The sequence below is a fragment of the Hippocampus zosterae genome, chromosome 7, assembly GCF_025434085.1.
Source record: "Hippocampus zosterae strain Florida chromosome 7, ASM2543408v3, whole genome shotgun sequence".
In the NCBI taxonomy this organism is placed as follows: domain Eukaryota; kingdom Metazoa; phylum Chordata; class Actinopteri; order Syngnathiformes; family Syngnathidae; genus Hippocampus; species Hippocampus zosterae.
This window is the reverse complement of record NC_067457.1, coordinates 6,453,523-6,476,199: the sequence shown is the minus strand read 5'-3', so window position 1 is coordinate 6,476,199 and position 22,677 is coordinate 6,453,523. Positions and strand designations below refer to the sequence as shown.

The 22,677-nt window shown below is 44.9% G+C and overlaps 1 protein-coding gene across 7 annotated transcripts in view; it reads right to left on the bottom strand.

The window, feature by feature from the left end:
• sdk2b (sidekick cell adhesion molecule 2b) overlaps positions 1-22,677 on the bottom strand; it is a 152,271-nt gene that overhangs the window by 29,750 nt on the left and 99,844 nt on the right. For all 7 annotated transcript variants that reach the window (XM_052070702.1, XM_052070700.1, XM_052070704.1 and 4 more), the window contains 3 exons: positions 13,515-13,674; positions 6,068-6,174; positions 4,800-4,947 (listed from right to left, as the gene is read on the bottom strand). In XM_052070702.1, the coding sequence (XP_051926662.1) occupies positions 4,800-4,947; positions 6,068-6,174; positions 13,515-13,674 (415 nt within the window). The remainder of the gene's footprint in view (positions 1-4,799; positions 4,948-6,067; positions 6,175-13,514; positions 13,675-22,677) is intronic.

Here is a 22,677-nt window from a genome sequence, read left to right as displayed (position 1 = left end):
GATGTGATTCCAGTACAGGTTGGCTTCCACGTGTTTTGGAATGACCCTTCTTCAGTAATTTGCAAACACGAGTGCGCTTGTGATCACGAGGCGGGTAAATGTGTGGCAGCGGCTGACGGGCTTTTTTTCTGAAGACCGTGTACTGACTTCCATGTGAAAAAGAATGTGGCTCATCACCCAAAATTATTTTCCTACACTCTATTCCCGGAGCATCAAACTAATTTCTGTCGCGAGTCACATTGTAGTTACGGTTTGCCTCGGAGGGCCATATACATGTTTAATCACCTCCACATTTTACATACGCAGCGCACGACAAATTGATGAATAGCCACTTTGAAAATCAGAAGTCAAGCATAATGACTGTTATGATGGATTACATATAACAATTTGAAATGTTGGTTCAGACTTTATCAAGCAGCACGTAACTTGCTTGATTTGCTTTTGCGGGCCACTTAAAATGCTGTGGCAGGCCAGATCTGGCCCCCGGGCCTTGACTTTGACACCAGTGCTCTATTCCAAGTAAATGCGCAAGAAAATTTGGCTTTTATTTACTGTGTTTGTGGCAACATTAACGATGTGAGTCAAATGTCTAAATATACGGGAAATATGGATTGCATTCCTCACGCCTGATGATGCTCTGATGTCCACCTTTTCCCAGTTCCAAACGAAATCGCCCGATTGAGTGTGCGTCTGACAACGATGGAGAGCACAAGTGAAATGAAACGACTCCAAATAAAACTTAGTGAAGCTGATTACATGTGACGGCGCAAATGCTTTGTTTCTCGCTTCTGGCACAACTGGCATTTGCACCCCCCCCAAGAAAAGGAGGGGAGTTAGGGGGGAGGGGGGCAGCTGAGCCGGCCAAGTTGCTTTGCGAGCAGCAGTGCCAAGGAGAGGCTCTCCAGCGGAATCCGCTCCTTCGGGGCAGAAATGATGATGCAAACGGAATGGGTTGGGGAAAATAAACAAAAGCCTCTGTTGTTAATAACCTGATGCGATCAGCCACATGCTGCTTCACCGAGTCTCAATACAAGGACATGCTATGCTTGATACAATCAAACAGAATTCACTCCATTGACAATTTGATGAGATTCCACCCAATTATGATACAATTCACTCCGGTTACTACGCGATTCAGTCAAATGAAGTCAAGTCAACGCTAATATGATTCATCCCAATCAAGTTGTCGGACGATACGTTCTAATTACGATCCTAATTCACTCCAATTACAATTCGCAGGCAGACCAAGTTGCGTGCTCTAAAAGGCCGCAAGGATGTCCCTGAAAAAAATATCGGAATAGCCTGCGTATCATGACATCACGGCTTTCTTCTGTTCAGAATGTGTGAGTTCATTCTTGGCCTCCTTTTCTTCTTCTTCTTCTTCTTCATCACCAAGATTGCTTTCGGTACGAGTACAACAAGAGAACATTGAGGCACAAATCAAAGTTCGGCGCCCCAGCCGTGAGGATTTACGCAAACCGCATTCATTCCCCCCCGCCTCCTCTTCCCTTTCACCGTCATTGAGCTTTTTTTTTTTTTCTCTCCCCATTGCTCGTTTGCTGGGTAGTTTGCACTTTTGCTTCCTTTCTTTCCCCGAGACTGCGGTGTGCCTTCATGCGGACACGCGAGTCACTTGAACCCGCAGATTAAACGACCCCTTCGCTCACCGCCGCGGGGAGGTCGGCGGTTGACCGCTGCCATTTGTCGGCTGGTAATGGAGGCATGAGGGTGGAGGAATGAGGTCACGACCCTCGCAGCTGACAGGAAAGGAAATGCCAAATATACTGCAAAATATGCACAGTGGAAGGAAAACAGGCTACAGAAGCGCCGTTCACACTGCACAAACATTTAGCGCTACTGAACTCGAATTGGAGTGAATGTATTTGTACTTTTAATTGAATAGATGCTGCAGCAAATTAGTCAAAGGTCCCAGTTGCTCTTGGTGGTCCATCTTAGTGAGATGAGTGTGTGTGGTCTAAGAGGGGTGGTGGGGGTGAAATCAATGCCTGGTTGTTGATAGGTCAGTTATGTACTCGCTTTTCCCGCAAAAGCCCAACAATTCTGAGCAAATGCGCTCGACGAAGGAGCTTCTTATTATACAGTACATTAAGTCGCTCCCAAATTACACAACAAATCAGGCAGAGTGAACGCAAAGGACCCTGCCAAAGTCGCTGGGCTCAGAGAAGAGCGATGGGGATGACTGGCACTCGTGTTGTTGTACTATACATCAAAACAAAGACGGCGAGGCCGGCTCGAAGCCCTTCCTTGACCTCGTTTGTAAAGCACGGTGACCGTCAATCAAGCCGGTGAGGTATGACTTGGACCTCCACGATGGGAAAATATGAGCGCGGCAGAAGACCTCGTGTGTCACAGGCGCAGTGCAGCTAGTTAGAGTCAAACCGTGAGGGAAATGATTGCCAACTTGCATGATCCTGCTGGCACACTGTGCCCAAATGATACCTGGTATGAGTTCACATGCCTCCCCACGAGTAAATATTTGACATCTGTTGTAAAATTTTCAATGGTATTCTTCGTGTTTTTTTTTTTCCAGACCCCACTGTAGGAACAGGAGTTGCTTTTTCTCCCCCGCTCTCATCCTGTGTTTTCCATTGTATTGCATCATGATTGCAGGGAAGCGTATTGTAATCGGAGAGAATTGTATCACATCAAAATTGGAGCGAGTTGGATCAGAGTTTATGATTGCAATTTGAGTATCATCCATTGGAGTGCAAAAATGAATGGGGGAGTACATCGGTTGGCGTGCTTATGCAGAAACTAGGTTGACACAAAAATGATCCTTCGTACGGTAGTGCACGTGCGTACAAGACGTGCGCCATTGTGTGAAAAACGAGACGGACGCTGGGTTTAAAGAAAAAAAAAATAGGTGGAATGACAACAGCCTGGAGGCAAGCCGTGACATTTTTTCAGATGCTAAGATGAATTGTACTCTTAAAAATTGGCTACTTCCACGTCTGGAATAATAAAATTAAATTTCTTTGGTCTAGCATGAAGGTGTGATGAAGAGCAGTCAGACGGACCCCCAGGGAGTCTGAAAATTAAAAGTTATGACACCTGAGGAGGCAAAGAATGTGCCGGGTGGACAGTTGTCATTGAGAAAGGAAAAAATAAAAAACATTTTTTCTTCTTATAACCAATAATTATATGGTAGATTTATTTTAATCTTGTCACAGTTTTAGATAACAGAATATTTTATGTATGTACAATTTATCATTACTCCCCACATTTTTTATACAGTATTAGTTAAATATGGTCAATAAGAATTCATTGATTTCAGATATTGCATGATAAATATTACTCTTCATCATTTTATAATTAGCATTATATTCAAATTTGCATTTACCATTTTTTTATTCATAATTTATGAGTGGAACAAAATATAAATACCACAATTTTTATTTATCGCTTATGAAAAATGATCAACAGAAAATGTATCGGACAGCACATTACGTCTGATGATACACTACCAGTGAATCCAAAAAAGCTTTTGTCTAAATTGCAATGCATTATTTAAAAAAAAAAGGTTCTGAGCCTCATTGTCATTCCTATCCGGCCAATCATTCCTCATGATGCTGATGAAGATGAGGAGGATGATGAGATGATGACGAAGAGCCGATAAAGAGGATTCACTTCAACCCAGGGCAAGGTCATCTCCCGCTCCCGACAAATGCAGATGTGATGAGGAGATTGCGAGGAGGGTGAGCGGCCTTTAAAGGCGCACACACACACACACACACACACACACACACACACACACACACACACACACACACACACACACACACACACACCCGCACACACCAATACACATCTGCACAGGTGTGTCTGTAAAACACCCCGACGCTCACATACTTCAACAGATTAGATGATTTTAATGTACAGTGTATACTAATGTATATTTAATACTTAAAAAAATATTTTAAAAATATTTAATGTAACAAAATAAATTACTATTTTCATCAATCATAAATTTGCTATGAATTAATTCACAAAAAAATGGCATAACACTAATTAAAAATGAAAATGCTCACCCGGATGATATATTCATAATATTGATTACATTAAAATAATCTAAAAAAGGAACACAGATAATATAAAATCCATACGTGTAAGTCGCCAGTATGATGCAGTGGGTTGCAAACTACGTGTACAATTGATTTTTTTTTTTTTTTTTATCAGGCGCTTCTGCTCTTGTTGTCCCTTCCCGTTTGAAGGGAGCAGAAAGGGAAAAATAATCCCATCAGAGGGCGCCCTGGGATCTGACCAGCGAGTACTGACGCCGCCTCGCCCGAGAAACACCATCCTCCAAATTGGGAGGCAAAAATGAAGACAGACAAGGAGGTGGGATGAAAGTAGCTGGCTCAGGTTCTCTTTCAAAACCCAAGATGAGGAACAAAGCGGGCAATTTCATTTCTCCTGGAGCCAAAGCGGCTTTTTGAGCTTGTGTTGAGGCGGAAACCGAATGCGGGCAAAAAAAAAAAAAAGACGAAAGTGAAATACCGGGATGTGAGACGCCACAAACGTTCACGGGATCAGATTGTTCATCACAAAATATGAAAGTTAAATAAACAAAAGGCAAACATTGGAGATTGGTGACCTTTCCAAGCCATTTTGTTCGGCGTATTACGATTGCACTGACATCACACTAGTCAAACCTTGGCAGCAATAACTTCAATCAAACTTGTCCTGCTGCCTGAACTCTTTTCATATTTGTCATAACGGTTGACGATTAATTCCGGCATGAGCAAGTCAAGGACGAGAGGCGAAGACGATTAGCTTACATGCGACTGCTCGGCGGGATCTTGCGTCCGTCCCGGTACCACGTGACCTGCGGCTGCGGGAAACTGCGGATGCGAGGCGCGGGGATGACGGCGCCCTCTCCCTGTGAGATGGACTGCTCGCGCTCACCTTCCTCGAAGCTGCCCATGACTGCGGAGAGAAATCAAACACGTGCAGAAGTCAAAGGTCATTCAGCATCGAACTCCACCACGACTCGGCTTTGATGGACAGCGCGCCGTGTCATCGCCATGGTTACCGCTCCTTGGCGATGCCGGATTGAGGCGCGTTCCATGTTGGACCATCATCCGTCTCCATCGCACATCAAATGAGCGCATTTGTCAAAGCCGCAGCACTTGTTATTCCACAGCGTGGCCGAAAACCGCCAGGATGAAATCCTCATTTCGATCCTCTTTCTCAACCGTTGTAAAACCTCCTCTTGAAAAACCCAAATCAAAAAACTCGAAACCCTAACCTCCGTTTGGAAAAATCTACTTTGAGCCCCGATCCTGACTTGCTCATTTGAAAGGTTTAACTTCATTCGCAACAACTTGAAACTTCACCTTGAAATGTTTCGCCAGACTTGCCGTAATTCTCTCAACACTTGTTTCGGACCAAATCCCTGTCTTGAAACCTTCCTTTTAAATATTTATTTGAAACCCTACTTTGAAACCCAACCTAAACTCATTCACTCCCAAAGACGTTTTTAAACGTCTTATCAGACTTGGTCCGAAATTGGCCGGTACTGAATGAGTTCATTTGAAACCTTTCACATTGGCGAGGACCCCTAAATTGCTAACTGGCTTTGAAACCCAGTGTTGACATTTTCGGTCGAATTGGCCTAACAATGATCGAGTGTAAACAAGCAGATTCCGATGGTGCACTCATAAAAAAAACAAAACAACGGCAAACGTTCTGTTACATCTCACTAACAAGCAGAGGGAGCTGAATTCACAGGCCCATTTTTGCCAGGGGGAGACGACAGATGTTGCGGGGGCGGGTCTTACGCAATGACAGAGACAACAAAAAAAACCAAACAACAATATTAGTCTCGTAATCATCATAATCGTCATAATAATAATGAGGGGAGCAGCTGTCCGGCAGGTAGCATCCTTCAGCGACAACATCTGCCCACCTCGTCGCCCCTTAATGCACTGCCAATCAAACCCAGTGTGTGTGTGTGTGTGTGTGTGTGTGTGAGTGTGTGTGTGTGTGCGTGCGTGTGCGCGTTTTTGTGAGGCACAGAGACAAACTCTCTCACAGTGATACTTACAAGCCACCTGCACTTCAGTGCGACGCTGCAGCAGCGCTCCCACGCGATTCCGCACAATGCAACGGTAGAAGCCGGCATGGGAGCGGTCCAACGATGGGATCAGATACCTGCCGCCAACACACAAGCATACACAACGTGAAACACTCCATTTTACACGGATCGGATCGGCAGATATTTTGCATTGTTTTGTGCTAAATTCAGCCAAACTGTTAGCAGCGAATCACTAAACCCGTTTATTGCTTGACACATTGACACGTTGTATGCTAGTTAGCTTGATCATGCAACAACTCAACTGAACGAAAATATAACAGTATAAGGCCCGAAAGACATGTTTCACATCTATTTCTTCATCATTATTATCCACAATTCACCTCAAAAGAGTGGCACGGACAAAATATTGATTCGGCAGCGTAATTACAGCCCAGATTTGCAAATGTGTTTCTTTTGCACATTCACACCTGAGTTAGTCTGACAATGCTGTTTTTTTTTACACTTTTACAAAGTGTGATGTCATTTCAGGCTCTTTGTATTATAAAATGGGTGTGTATTGTATGTATTGCATGCACACGCGTAAGCAGACAAAAAAAAAAGTGCACACACACACAGTTAAGACCATCTAATGGATGAGCAAGGGCGCAGAGGACAGCAGAGCTTAGCTGCTGCTGTTTACTACCAATGATAATGACTCTCTGGAGGATACCACAGTGAGGGGAGACCCCCTCCTTCTTAAACACACATACACACACACACACACAATCACACGCCTTTTTTAAAATGTCATTTATGCAAACACACGCATCTGAGCGGTACAGTAGTTGACCTTGACCGTGCAGACAGTGCAAGTTCCACCCTTTCATGCACATTAACGCCGGTAATCAATGATGTCTTGGGCTTTCTTGCAAGTCTAATGTACCCGAATGCATCGCAGCCCGGAGAGGAGCTGAGCCGCGTAGAGGTTGCAGAATTTCTCTCATTTAAGCCTTTAATTGGAGGGAGGCGAGCGTCAAAACCTTGTAAATTGTTAATGGAGTGTGGCTCGAGTTGGATAAAAGTAGGCTGGTATGGAGATCACGCAAACAGTCTGCAGCCGAATTATCAGCGACCGAGTCCTTCGTACGTGTTTTAATTGGGAGTTAGTCTAGCGTTTTGTTGAGAGGAAAAAAAAAGTTGGTGTGGGAGGTGAAAAAGTTGCCACTATGCACTGTGCCCGTCATCTTCCCACCTTCGAGCGTGGTGGTGGTGATGATGATGGCGGGGCGTCTGCCCGAGGAAAATGCTGGTGAAAAAAAAGATTGATTGTTTTGCATTTGCAGCAATTAAAAGTTACCCAAGAGACACGAAAGTTGGTGTTGCAGCCGGGCCACATGCCATAAACATGTAGTGATAAACGAGCACTGACACAATAACCGGAAACAACGGAAGGGGAAGTCTGCCATTCTAAGGTAACATTTTAGGATCATGTTTAGCTACGTTCGAAGAACCTGCATTTTTTTTTTTAATGCAGCCATCGAAGCCTGGTTAGGGTAGGATCATTTTGGCTACAAATTAAACATATGTCGTCGGCCATTTTGACCGGAATTTAGATGACGAGCCACGTCATCAAGAGGTTCGAGTTTAACCTCGTTGAGGCTGATCTTCAGGGTGACTTCAGAAGCTCTTACTCACTTTCCTCATAATGAATACAATTAACCTTTGGTGAGCAGCGGCAGGTGGCGGTATCGGCAGGAGGGATGGCGGGAGGCGGGAATAGAGAAAGGAGGTGATGTGGCCAAGTCAACGGGAGATGACGGCGTGAGACAGAGATTGATCGATGTTCCGGCGCTCGGCACACTCCGTCACATCCTCGCTAATTAGTCCCCACTCCGGAGCTGCGTTGAGAAGGATGTGTGGAGGACAGAGGTGTGAAAGTGGTGGAAAGATGACAGATGGGAGGACGGAGGTAGACAATTTTGGGAACCCTGCTCGAGAGCCTGCAATTACATTTCATTGAATTGACTTGTATGCTTGTGGATAAGATTTTTTGTTCTAATTTCCTTTCCTTTGTATTCACAAATCTGATGAATCTCAAACATTCAGCCGCATCTTGATCACAAATGTCCATAAACGTACATTTACATCGAAACCAATTTTACACATGGCTGTCAGTGAAGAATGCGACTTGCAACTGAATCCTGACTTGTAAAATGGGGTCTTATTTTCGTAGACAAGCGCCTGTGCGCTCAGCGTGAAATGGGGTGCGTCAAGTCTAGTTGAGCACGTTTTTGAATTTTGCCCCTCGCTGGGCGTTCCAGCGGCGGGCAAAGCTGCCGTACCCAAAGAGCCGCATCTGGCAATTTGCTGACAAAAGGAGACTAGATTTTAGACTCGCAAAAAACACTGCTGGCACAGGTGGTGGATTGCTATTTTGGTGAATCTGCGGGACAATCCCTCTAAATCATTGTGGAAGTCAATTCAAAAAGAAAATTATTTTTATTATCATCTTGTCAATGTTTTAACAGCACCTCGCAGAAAAAAGGCAGGCTAAATGGCAGCTGTGAATCTGACAGTTTGACCAAAATGCAGTATTCGCCTCAATTTTCAGGGACTCAAAAGTACTTGCACAAAGTGTTCACTGCACTAAAAAAAACAAAAAAATTATCTCCTTGTGTGCTCTCTAAATATGAAAGAAAACCAACCAATATTTGTGGAAAAGTATCTCATTTGGAAAAAGTCTGCTTCTTTCTTTCTACTTTCCCCAGTGAAATGACAGTGATTGTGTTGTTATTGTGGCTCGTTAATTGAGATGAGCACTGACCTCACTATCAGGAGGGCGAAGAACGGCCAGCAACATCCAATTAGTAGCGGAAAAAAAACTTGCCCGATACTCACACGATGGTGCACTTGAATCACTTCGTGACATATACGGGGTTATGTGGGTGGTCTTGTGAGGTGGTGGAGCTTTTGGACCAGCCAGGATCTCTTGGGCCAGGTGACCTTAATGGATTGCCAGCAACTAAGAACACCCATTTGCCACAAAGCTATCTTGTTCATGTTTCATGAAAGTGAAATGACCATCTTTATTCTTTACTCAATTCATTGTATTTTACATAAGATAAGATAAGATATCCTTTATTCGTCCCACACTGGGGAAATTTACAGCCTCCAGCAGCAAGAATGTATGTAGAAAGAAGAAAGAGAAAAAAAAAACAACAAACATCTTTCAATTAAATGCAATATGAACACAAAATGGATAAATCGAAGTACTATTTACAATTTTCCTTCACATCATTTAATTATTATTATTATTATGATTGTTATTTTTTATTCATCAGCCTGACAGCAGTCGGTAGGAACGAGCGTCGGTATCTCTCCTTCTTGCAGCGCGGGTGTAACAGTCTCTGGCTGAAGGAGCTACCAAGTGCTGTCAGGGCGGGCTGGAGGGGGTGGGAGGGACTGGCCATCATAGCTTTTAGCTTAGTTAGCATCCTTCTGTTGCCCACCTCCTCCAGAGTGTCAAGGGAGCAACCCAGGACAGAACTGGCCTTCCTGACCAGTCGCTCCAGTCTCTTTCTGTCCCGGGCTGAGATGCTGCCTGACCAGCAGACAATGCCATAATGGATGGCCGAGGCCACCACCGAGTTATAGAACGTCTTAAGGAGTGACCCCTGAACCCCAAAAGACCTCAGTTTCCTGAGTAGGAAGAGTCGGCTCTGTCCTTTCCTAATCAGGGTGTCCGTGTTTGTAGACCAGTCCAGTTTGTCGTTGAGAAGAACACCAAGGTACTTGTAGGAGGTCACCCTCTCTCTGTCCATACCCTGGATGTTCATCGATGCTGGTGAGGACTTTTTCCTGCAGAAATCCACAACCAACTCCTAGTTAGTTTTCCTAGGGTTGATCTGGAGGAGATTCTGCTGGCACCAGTCCACAAAGTAATTTGTCAGTCCCCTGTACTCCCGATCGTCCCCTTCTGTAATGAGGCCAACAATCGCAGAGTCATCGGAGAACTTCTGAAGGTGGCAGTGACGTGTCTGAAGTCCGAGGTGTAGAGGATGAACAGGAATGGAGCCAGAACAGTCCCCTGCGGTGCTCCAGTGCTGCAGAGAAGCCGGTCCGACTCACAGCTCTGCAATCTCACGTACTGCAGCCGATTTGTAAGGTAGTCTATGATCCATGCTGTGAGATGGTGGTCCACTCCGGCGTTCTGCAGTTTGCCTCCCAGCAAATTGGGCTGGATGGTGTTGAAGGCACTGGAGAAATCAAAGAACATGATTTTCACAGTGCTCCCAGCCTTCTCCACGTGTGACAGCACTGATTGGAGGAGGTAGATAATGGCGTCTTCCACGCCGATGCCAGGCTGATAGGCAAACTGCAGCGGGTCCAGTGATGAGCTCACCAGCGGTCGAAGGTGGGCGAAGATGAGTCTCTCCAGCGTCTTCATCAGGTGAGACGTCAGCGCCACCGGTCTGTAGCTGTTCAGCTCCTTAGGGTGGGGGGTCTTGGGCACTGGGACCAGGCACAAAGTTTTCCACAGCTGTGGTGCTCTGCCCAGTTTCAGGCTCATGATGCACAACTCTCCTTTATTGTGCAATAATCTAATTGTAACATGTATTTGTTACATATTTGGATGCCTTTTTATGCTTTGGAAACATTTATGACTGAATTTCGGGGAGGCTTGGAACGAATTAGAGCATTTACATGGAAAATGCGTTTTGACTTGAATTTTCTAATTAAGAAATTTATTCCGGAACCAATTAATTTCGTAAGTAGAGGTACCAGTGTGGCTAGCTAGCTAGCTAGCTAGATATTTGTGCTCACTTTCATTTGCTCAGATTAGCCACAAAATTACAACATCGTCAAAGTATTTGCAACGGATGTCAGGTGATTTCCTGTGTGAATTGACGTGCTGTGAGATGTCGATGACAAATCTATTGCCGCACAGTTTGACTTATTCAGCACGGTTCAATCTTACAGCAAGCGACGCCTGCGACGCTCTATTACGAGCACGGTCAAAGTGGCAGTCGCATTGTCACGCTTGTTCCCACTCAATTGGCTCGGGGGGGGGAGCAAAGTTTTCCCCTATTGTTGTGATTGTACTGCCAACCAAAACTAATTTACACATTTCAAAAAGTAGACAGCGGTGGCAGGAAGGGACGTCGTTCCGATAAAAAGTCAAGTCTGAGGAGCTGTTATATCTTTGATGTCACGCGATTTAATTTCGCCACAATGAATAGATTTGCCGACATCAAACCACCTTTCGCCGACTTGCTCGTTGTGCTACACGTGTTCGGGTAGCAGCGAGAAGGAGCGTCACTGAGGTTATTTTTGTACGGTAAGTTCCAAGTAGCAATTGGATTTTGTTTGGAGTTTGTGATCTCAAGGAAAATCTTATCTGGTCGAAAAGTGTGACAGCTGTTGGTGTCAGAAGACATTGTGATCTGTTTTCTGCGTGAAGCTGCTTGGCTTCATCACTCAGGGTAACTGTATTGCTTAGTTCCAAGTAATGATTATATATTTGTAATATGTGCGTTTTTCAGAGTCCAGGTCTCTTTCACCCCAAGCCCTTTCACTGATACCACGATAGACTGTAGAATAAATGAAAAAGAAGTTGCTCTCCCCTTGCCTGAAAGAGGCTGCGTTGCATGAATTTGGAAAGGAGCATATTTGAAATATGGATCAAAAGAAAGTCTGTCAGCAAGGATGGTGACCAAAAAAAAAAAAAACAACAGCCCAAAAATGCCCCAAAAAACAACAAAAATAGAAAAAAGTTCTATCATCTGACTTTCATCTGCTGCATAACAAGTACACTACCGACAAGACTGAGCGACAGACCACACTCAGTTCCTGTCGCGATACCCGACTACTGACGCGAGCGCTCACCTGCTGAAACTTTTGGCATTCCGCACCTGATCTAATTCATAAAAGTGATAAAAATCTGTACTTTTTCCTTCAAACAGCGTGTACAAGAGTAACCTCCGCGAAGGCTGTTTCTCCCATACAAGCATACACAAGATCTTCTTACACGACACGACACCCCCTGTCACATGTATAATAAAAATACAAACATACAATTGCTACTTGGAAAAAGAGCAGAAAAGGTAAACTTGGCTAAATAGCCGCCTGACGCTTCACTTGGAAAGCAGTATAAACAGCCTTCTGACAAAATAAAAGGAGTGTCCTCGTCAGCACAAACAGACGATTGCTTACAGTTGGACAGGGACGACAAAAAAAAAAAAGTGCCATATGCAGCTTCGCCGTTACATTATTCTCCGTTTCTCCTTGTGGACATGCTGCTGTGTGACTCATCCTCACAAGACAGTGCAGTGACCGTGTTGTGCGCTCCCCTCTCGAGTACACTCTGACCACTTCTCACACTCGCGTGTCACTCTGCTCTTATCGGCCTCTGGAGATCTGCGAGACATCATCAACTCGCCAAGCATGGCATCCTTCTTTTTTTTTCCCCTTCGCATACACTGTAATGATCAGTGTGTGTGTGTTCCTCACAAAAACATACACACACACACACACACACACAGCTGAGAAAGATAAGGCCGTGTTGGCTGCATGATAACAATCTTCCAGTTACCGTTAAAGATGCTTTATCTGCCAACCCCTACCACCTCACACACGCGCGCACACACACACCGAAACGACACACACACGTTTAGCATGCCGCGCGAGAGCATGATAAAAGTGTCAGAAGGGCAAAGCAGAGAAGGAAAAGGGGAACACGGGCAATAGCAGAGGCAACCGTGGCTCTTATTGCGGTGGGTAGACGATCCAGAACACAGTGCTAATGAGGAGATTGATAAATGTGTAAGCTTCGTCTTCCTTGAAATATGTATCAGTGGAAAAATGCATGACAGTGCACTAAAGTCTTTAAAATTTCGCTGAGATGACCAAACAAACCTACAATGCCTGGAAGCATGGCTTGTTAAAACCTATTTTTTTTGTGGGTCTACTCATTATCTCATTCAGTACCAGCCAATTCTGGACCAAGTCTGAAAAGACGTTTAAAAACGTCTTTGGGAGTGAACGAGTTAAAGGCACGCCCACCAAATGTTATTTTGCAAATTCAAACTGGGAGCTGAATTTTCATGGCCTACCGTGTACGGGCACATTTGGTTGTGTTCATTCTATTTTACTACGGAGGACTAGGTTTCTCATAAGCACCGTGATTGCCCTGCCAATTTTTTCATTACACAAAATAATTGGCCCGAGGTAATCATTTGCCCATACCTTCCCCCCTGCTTTGTCTCATATCCAGTGCTTTTATTTATTTTTTGTTCACAGGGGTCTGAAACGTGACCGTTGTGGACATCGTGTGAAACTAGCATTAGAGATCTGAGTCATGCTCCGCCATGCTCCGCCCACATGCAATGATTAAAAAATGCCATTTTAGCGTCTTCCAGTGACACTAGCGTTCACAGATCTGTGAGACCTTCAGGGCAAGACCCTCTTAATTGCTCACCTGTACTCCAGAGAGAAGCGGGTCAGCTCGGTGCTGTTGTGGATCCACTTGAACTCCAGAGGCCAGCTGCCCTCGGCCATGCAGGTCAGCACCAGCCGGTTGCGCTCCAAATGCAGCTGACTCCGCACCGGCTCCGTTTTAAAGTAAGGAGGCACATCGTCTGCGATGAAGAAGAAAGATGAAGACACATTTTTTAAAAATGCAAAGCATGCGAGGTTTCATCATAGTGTGCAGTTGCAGCTTGGCATCAAAGTTCGATGATTCATTCTGAAGCGAGAAGAAAATACGAGCACCCGCCGCCACCTGTGCCATCATAAGAGGATGCTCACAAATCCTAGGATTACAGAGGCTGTGAAATGCAAAGGAAGAGGGATATTCTGGTTTCAAGGTGTCAATTTTCAGAGATTTACCGTGGTCGTACCTGAACAAACTCCGTCGGGAATCAAAACCAACACCCATCGTATTTGAACCTGAACAACCGATACGGTGAAACCTTCACCACCAAAATTGCAACTGGTTTATTCGACAAACGGATGACACTTAATTGGGAAAATTGTGAATTCCATCGCGCGATGTGAGCGGATTTTAGCAGTAAAGTTCGATGATAAAACCATGAAAGATGAAAGGCACCGAGGGTCGAGGGTGTTCGAAAAAAAATGAGTGGCTGCCATCACCGGTTCATCCAATGATCCCCAGGAAAAGTCATATTGTTTGCATTGGGTCCACATTGCAGCGGAGAGAAAGGGATGAAGCACGAAATATGCCGTACAGCGTCCAAGACTGGAGCGGAACCAACACATGCTCCCCCCCCACATCTCAATCAAGAAGGCGCCCGCGCTGTCAAGCTCCCCGGAGATGCTCATATCTCAGCAATGATGAACGACGCCAACGCCGCAGAGAGCTCGCTTGATGATCATTGTAAATATAGAAGCCATTAATTGGATGGCTGCATGATATAATTATCAAATTGACTGATAATCAAGCGGCGAAATTAAACTGTCAGGATGATCTATTGTGCTTATATTTTGCTGCGGCACTTTGGTGTGACAAGCTCGGAGGGGGGGGGGGTAAGAAGAGCCCCCCCCGATAGAAGCAGAGACGGCACGCCGCGAGCGAGTTGGGTTAAAAAAAAAAAGAAATCATAGTCAAGAGAATATAAGCGAGAGAAAGCAATCATTGATGTCTTTTTACTCCAATTTAAAATCAATGCGTCAAAGCGAAGAAGTGTATTTGTTCATGTCGCGCTGAGTGTGGCGAATATGTTATTGTTGTGATGATATACAGTCAAAAGTACAAGCTGACATAATAGACCTTATACAATAGAAACACTTTTTTTTCTTCTTTTTTGGCACTGAATAATGGACCGAAATGCAGCATGCAAGGATCATGAACATGGACCACTGTATGGTCACAAACAATTGTTTCCAGTCACTATGAGCAGAACGCCGATGACGTCGGATAAATGAACCACAAACTCCTTCATCGAGTCATGAATGCACACAGTAGCCTGTTTCTGATTAATTTCTTTTTACAATTTGACATTGTTTGAATGTGTCACCGTGAAACTCAAGTTGCCACCGGGTTTCTAATATAGAATACATACAGAAGGAAGAAACAGTCTTGAGATAAACAACGAGGCGCATTGGAAGTGAAGGCATATGTTGCCCTTCAAGAGTGCATGACACATCTCAATAAGTCACCAATAAATATTCATAACCCAGCATACATATTTACCGGCCCCGCACTTCACTCTAGGTCTGACTTGTGGCGAGTGGATACATATTTATAACGATCTGGGGGAAAAAAAAGGGGGGGGGGGACGTGAGGGGAAGGCGTCACCCTCCAACAGACGCCCGGCAGGCTGCGAGGAAGTCAAGAGGCCAACGACATCATTGATCACTGATGAGTATCTGCACTGGGCGCACTCATTAAGAAGTCCATTACAAGTAATACACCGGAAGAGATACTACGTAAGAGCAGCAGGTTGTTGTAATAAGATAAGATAAGATAAGATATCCTTTATTCGTCCCACAATGGGGAAATTTACAGCCTCCAGCAGCAAGAATGTATGTAGAAAGAAGAGAGAAAGAGAAAAAAAACAACAAACATCTATCAATTAACTACAATATGAACACAAATGGATAAAAATTATTATTATTATGATTGTTATTTTTTATTCATCGGCCTGACAGCAGTCGGTAGGAACGAGCGTCGGTATCTCTCCTTCTTGCAGCGCGGGTGTAACAGTCTCTGGCTGAAGGAGCTACCAAGTGCTGTCAGGGCGGGCTGTGTGTGTGGAGGTGTATTCGAGGGCAGGCATATGACTGTACTGTAACTAAAGGTATTTTATGTGAATAAGAATAACCTTTATTCGTCTCACAATGGAAAAATTCCCAATTTACAGCAGCAGAGTTACGGTTTTATACATGGTGCTGGAAGACATGACGGCGTTTGTCATGGCAACGAAAACGGAGCTGCCAGGAAAGACGGCGGCAGGCGTGACACGGGCGGGATTTGACCTCGCATGTTATAGCGTCAAATGAAGAATTACCAGAGGTGGCAGCCGATGTTGTGACCACAAATGTACTCGTGGTTTCCGCATGGGCATTTTGGAACCAGATGCGGCACCTGAGGACAGAGCGGCGGGCCTTGAGGCCACAGACGAGCCACAGGCAGGCGTGCCAGCAGATGGAGCATACGTGGTGGGGGCGTTGCGGCAACTAACGCGGCGCCGGCCTCGCATCTCATTTAATTAACAGGTTTCGGCTGGCGAGCGTATAATTAATGCACGGTTTGTCTGCAGTCACAGTAACAATACTTGAAGGTTCCACGAGGACGCCTGAGCTGCCGACTGAGGTGCCGGCCCCCAAATAAAGACCCTGGACTCGCTGACACGACTCAACACGCCTTTGCCCCAACGTGAGGCCGTTTGCCAGCTTCGCCATACAGTGGCAATAAGGAATTAGTGAATAATGAGGCTACTCATTTGCATATAGGGCATCGCTCGAGCCAGAGGACACTCCTGGGGGCAACTGCGTGTGTGTGTGTGTGTGTGTGTGTGTGTGTGTGTGTGTGTGTGTGTGTGTGTGGCCTCAGTCAATTAAAGCTCATTATCTAGAACAGCGGCAGGTACAAATGTTTGCCCTCTAGTGAGAATTCCTCAAGAATTAATTCATCAATAATTAATTTATGAAAATAACGAGTCTATTTGTACAAGGTTTTTTTTTCTCCAAATTGGCTGTGAAAGAGTGGCCCACCTCGGGAAGCAGAACTTAGGCTAACATAAAGCAACCTAGCTAAGAGGTTGCTGACCGGCTGTTAGGATGCGGAGGTTTTCAGCAATTCCCTCAACCCGACAGCCCAGCCCCGCCCCACATCACCCCCAAGGCTGCTTCTAAAAAATGAATGCATTGTCCGGGAGCACTGGGCCTCGGGAGGGCCACAGTTCGCCTTTGGAGAACTGCTGAAACGCTGCCGTTTATGCGCGTGGTGACGCGTAAAAAGATAACGCAGCAGAGAAAGGCACTTTTTGATGTTTAATAAGGCTGTCACGTAAGGTAGGCTCAAGCAAATAAATGCTTAAAGTTTTGAGTACACCTTGCCCTGTCTGCCTCACCAACTATTTAATGTGTGTTCACGCTTCTTCAGCAATCTAAAAGTAAACCAATGCTAGCATGCAAGCAGTTGTCATGCTAACACAAGGCAACACAGCAACTACAGCTCAAAAAGCACTCAGCCAAACCAATGAGGTTTTAACAGCCTGAACTGGTTGCCAGCCAATTGCAGGGCACTCACAATCACACCTCCGGACAATTTAAAGTGTTCCATTAAGCTGCCACGCATGTTTCTGGAATGTAGGAGGAAAAGTGAGTACCCGGAGAAAACCCACCCATGCAAACTCCACACAGAAAAAGCGGGCGCCGGAATCGAACCCTGCACCTCTGCGCTGCGAGGCCGACGTGCTCACCAGTTGACCGCCGTTCCGCCATCTTTGCAGGCTATCAGTGACATTCAATCTTCGTAACTCAAACATAAAAAAAAAATACAATTTTAAAACGCTGAAGGTCAATGCATAAATCTGCGTGCTAACCTTTGGCAATGATACGATACACTCGCCTTTTTTTCCCCGATGCACTCAAACGCGCGCGCGTAAACACACTGAGCTCAACCGCCAAGGCTATAAAAGAGACAGTGAAAAGTGAAAGAAAATAAAAGCGATTGTGTAGCAAAGTAAGGCAATCCATTCTCCATTCACTTCACCATAATTGTCTTCTTTTTCCACTTTTTCTTGTGTGATTCAGTATTCAAGCTCATTTAATTTCCCAAACGACCCATAAAGGCGGGTAAAAAAAATAGTAAAAAAAAACCTTAGTGATGGAGTGCCGAGCGCAGCATATTGAACATAATAAGCCGCTGCTCCCCTCCCCCCCCCTTGAATTCTTGCATTGTAGGATACAATGAAGCCTGTGCGAGTGAGATCAACAACAAATCTTCCGCTAAAACCATCACAATGACTCACGCGGAATGCTACACAAACGCACGCCCAAGTTGTAAGATAACGAGGACATCAAAACAACAAAGCACTTTTAAAAAAAAGGCACCATTTCTCGTTTCAAGTGGTGCAAATTTGGCAGCAGTCGGACAAAAAAAACAACAACTTTGTTTTAATAAGTTCACCTCATAGCACCGCAGCGCACTGACGGTGTCTTTTCAGGCGAGTCTTTTTTTTGTGGGTCTACTCATGATTGACATTCAATTTTCATATGTACGACTTTGGCAGAGCAGTCGCGACTTCCTGCCTCAAGCCTTTTATCCACGTTGGCACGACTTCCACCAAAATCAACAGTGGGGCGCCTATCCTCTGACATACAACATCAACCCCCCGAAAAGCCGCTGGCTAAGAACGGCTTTTCGATGTTCTCTATGACCGACTTTTCAAAAGACAGGTCGCGACTTCCAAGTTGCTGTCAGCACATCTGGGGTCAAAAGTCAGGACACAATCACTCGGGTCTTGCTGTCTCGGACTCTTTGGAAATCAAACAGTTGTGAGTGAGGTCGGCAAAAAGAAATAAATAGAAATGACAAAAAAAAACGTGTGTGGTAGAGTGTTGACAAAGAACAACCCACACGTCTTACCTTTAATCTCTTTTATATTGGGTTGGATAACCTTCAAACATGTCAGATTCCTGTTCTGATAAGCACCGTATGTTTTTCCGTTGGGTAAACAACAGCCTAGGTAGTTGCAATCCTGCCCCCATTCCAAAAAAAATTCCCCCAAACTAACGAGCATTGATATACAATACAGCCTCGGAGCAATGCTGTTGATTATTCCTCCATCGCAGCTCATTTCAAGCCCAAAAACAAACATTTAGGTCTAAGTATGGAGATAATTAGCGGCGGCGTCGGTTCATCCTCACGCCCAGTTGCAACGCAAATAAGCCGCAATCATTCGAATTCCATCATTGGGATTCCATTAAGACTGCTCGTGCCATCTCGCAATCTTGGCTCCAGTTTGAAAAAGGAAAGAAAAGGCAAAGATTAAAAAAAAAAACTCAATAAGCACCCTTAGCTGTTTTAAAAATGAGGTGAAATACAAGTCAGTGGGATAATGATTGGCTGCCAAAGAGAAATCTGGAAAGGACCTCGTGCAAATTAACGGGGAATGACTGGCGCGGGTTGATAAGCGAAGTGTAGATGAGAACAAAGTTGGCATCTGTCTGAACATTTCGGGCCGAACGCAGACAACAGCCACGCGGGATGATGTCGTTTCCTTGGAAACTTTGTGCCATTTCCATTCACGTCCTCTGACTTTTTAAGAGTTACAAAACCGACAGAGCGAGGCAAAGAAGCAGAACCCAATCGAAGGCCGAGTCAAGTTGGAATCAACTTTAAAGCGGGCGGCTCAATGAAAACACTTTCCCCGGCATTGATGACGCGTTTTCACTTGGGCTGTGTTCCAATTGGACCACCACAAAAAAAAAAGGGACAATTATATTTCATTTAACATGAGCATCATGTTTTCACATTGCATATGCACAATGTGTTGGAAACCAATTTTCATTCATACAATGTTTGCAGGCATGTCAGTCATGAGCCGACTCACGAAAACCCAAGCCCCAACACACAGGAAGTGACGTGTGCTGTCAGGCGATAATTTGAGGGTCGTTTTTGGCCATTTTGGGGGTCTTTCAAATATGCCTCTGCAAGCTCCGGTTTGGTTTTTGACTTGTTTAATATCAGAATGGTGCTGTAAGTCGTGATACAGCATCGCAGCACTTGCCAAACAATGCCAATAATATTACACATCGTCTATACAGCAATATATTTCGAGAAAAAAAATCGTAAGTTTAAGATAAGTATCTTAAACCGAGGATGTTTTTGTTCATATGACTACAATCTTGCCTTTCAAGTTTTGAACGACGTGGCAAAAAAACAAGGCTTGATTTTTTTTTTTTCTTTTTAAAAAATGGAATATTTGTCATCACAAGGCTGAGTGTTTGTGATCACAAAGGAACTTGACGTTTCTCATTTGTTGATTTTGTAAGCGGGTGCGCAAATCTTGCCTTTGAGCTTTTACGCTAAGCAACCAAAACAATATTGCGTGTGTACTCTGCTCCGAGTCAACATACTCCGTTTGTTGTCATGAGGCTGGCTGTTCAGCGCATCTGCTCTGTACAAACTCCCCGTTAATGACGATTTTTTTTTTTGGCGGGGGGGGGTGGGTGGACGACTTCTTCAAAACATGGGTGGCGGGTGTTCCCAAAGAAGCGTCCTGCAAAAATTTACGTGGCAGCCATCAAGATGGGTGTCAGCTCATTTTCCTTGGCTCAGAATCTCCATCCATTGTTTGCCGCCTCCTTGACTGACAGCCGCGATGGCAATGACAGCCCCCTCCTAACCACCACCTGCGAGGCGGCCACTAAACACACATACACACACACACACACACCAGTCCAACTAAAACTGGACACTCCCGACTCCCCCTTAGCCATGACTGCCAACTACTCCCCTCCATCATTTTACTGAATATATATTTTTTCCTTTTTATTTGGATTTCGATAAGGCACTACATATTCCATCACGCCGCATCTATCGTCGCAGGAGCCCTGAAGGAGGCTTGCCAATAAGCTGCCACGACTTCAATGAAATTGCCGCATGGCAGTCATATATGTGACTTATTTTAATGAGCCCGCCGAGAGGACAGCAAGCAGAAGAAGACGAAGAGGGAAGAAAAAAAAACAAGATGCCATAGTGTTTTTGTCTCGCGGGTCTGGATGGGAAGAAAACGACTCCCGCGTTGTTTTTGCTGCCCGTCTAGTCTCCACTCCAAAGTGTGAGATGAGCCCAAAAAAAAAGGCGGAAAAGGACACTTGCGGCATATGTGCATATGCAGTTTAGTAAACACAGACATTATGTTTGGAATTCGCACCCCCCCGTCCCCCCCCACACACACACCTGCAGTATAAATCCAGTGGCCCGCCCGAGTTCTTTATCGTCATTGCTGAAGGTCAGCATTTGCCGTCGCCGCGTCACCGGTGGCGACAGGTGATCCGCGGGTGATTGACGGGCCAATCTTTGTGTGGGCAAACACGTGCCGTGAATGGTCGCCGCTGTTTACATCGCAGGCCCGTCTATTCCCACAACGGATTTGACAGTGACGCCGGGACTGTTTTTGTACCGCTTACATCATGTCACAAAAGCTTGTTTCGGAACGCTGGTAGCTCATTTGACTAGAACGGGTCATATCAAAACATTGTTATCATTTTATGTTTGCTTTTGTGATATTTTTAAAACATTGAATGTATTTTTTTTTTTTAAGATCCACAGTGTGCCTTCCGTCATACTGGACGAGCTGCTCAGAGCCAGCCAGTGACCTAAAAGTACCCAACTAAAGTCTTCACATCACAAGCAGAGTCCAATAAAATATTCAGACACTGACTGACTTGCTTGTTGACTATTCATGAACATTTGGTCCGGTGGACTTTTTCAGATTGAAGGCCAAAGATATTTCATTTTGTGGGTAAAAATGATTGCCAATGTGAATTCTCTCCACGTTTTCAATGACAGAGCCATGTGATATTTACGTCACGAGGCAAGCATGCAAAGGAAAATTTCGAATGCTGTCCTTCAAACGTGACCTCTATTTGACCTTCGAGTGAATAGGCGAGCTATCCGAGGGGGGGAAAAAAAAACTACTCGTAAGTGACATGCAATAAAACCTTAGCAAATTCAGGCTTTTGTGAAAATAGGAACGCGCTCAAGAGAGTTGTTCAATCAGGTTTTGCTCTTGCAGATATCTTAATCTTAAAAGAAGTCTGCGGGTTCTAGAGCATGGGTGTCAAACTCATTTTGGTCGCGGGAACACATTGTCGTTCCAGTTTGACTTGGAGGGCCGTTCTGAATTTTGGGAAACCATTATAAATGTTTAATCACCTCCACATATTACATACACAGCGCACAACAAATGAATGGATAATTACTTTTAAAATCAGAAGTATAATGACTGTTATTGTGGATTACATATGACAATTTGACATTTTGGTTCTGACTTTAGCAAGCATCGTGGAACTTGACATGCTTTATTTGCTTTCGCGGGCCACATAAAATGATGTGGGAGGCCAGATCTGGCCCCCGGGCCTTGACTTTGATACCTGTGTTCAAGGGGGTTTGGTATTTTGGCTCCAGGGCTCTGGAATGGCCTACCCGTGGAAACAAGAGCCGCCACCTTAGAAGAAATGTTGAAATCTCAATTTGAAGAATGATTTGAATTCGTCATACGGTTCCGTTTTCATCATGTGGCCCGGGATACAATATCTCGGCCAAACGAACGCGGCCATTGTACGAGAAAGGGCACAATGGCCTTTACCGGGCAAGGTGGGTGATGAGATGAAGGGCTAAGTTCCTTCAAAAGAAAAGAACCCACGAGCTGCTTGGCCTTTGCCATTCAAGTTTTCACGTGAGCTCGAACAAAGCGCTTCCGTCTCCTTTGTGCGCTCCACGTACTTCCCTTGCCTTTTGATGACTCTTCGTCAGGTGCCTCTCTTGCTAACATTAGATCTACATTCATCCATTTTCTAGTGCACTTATCCTCAAGAGCGTCGCGGGTGTACTGGGGCCTATCCCAGCTGTCTTTGGGCAGTAGGAGGGCTACACCCTGCCTGGA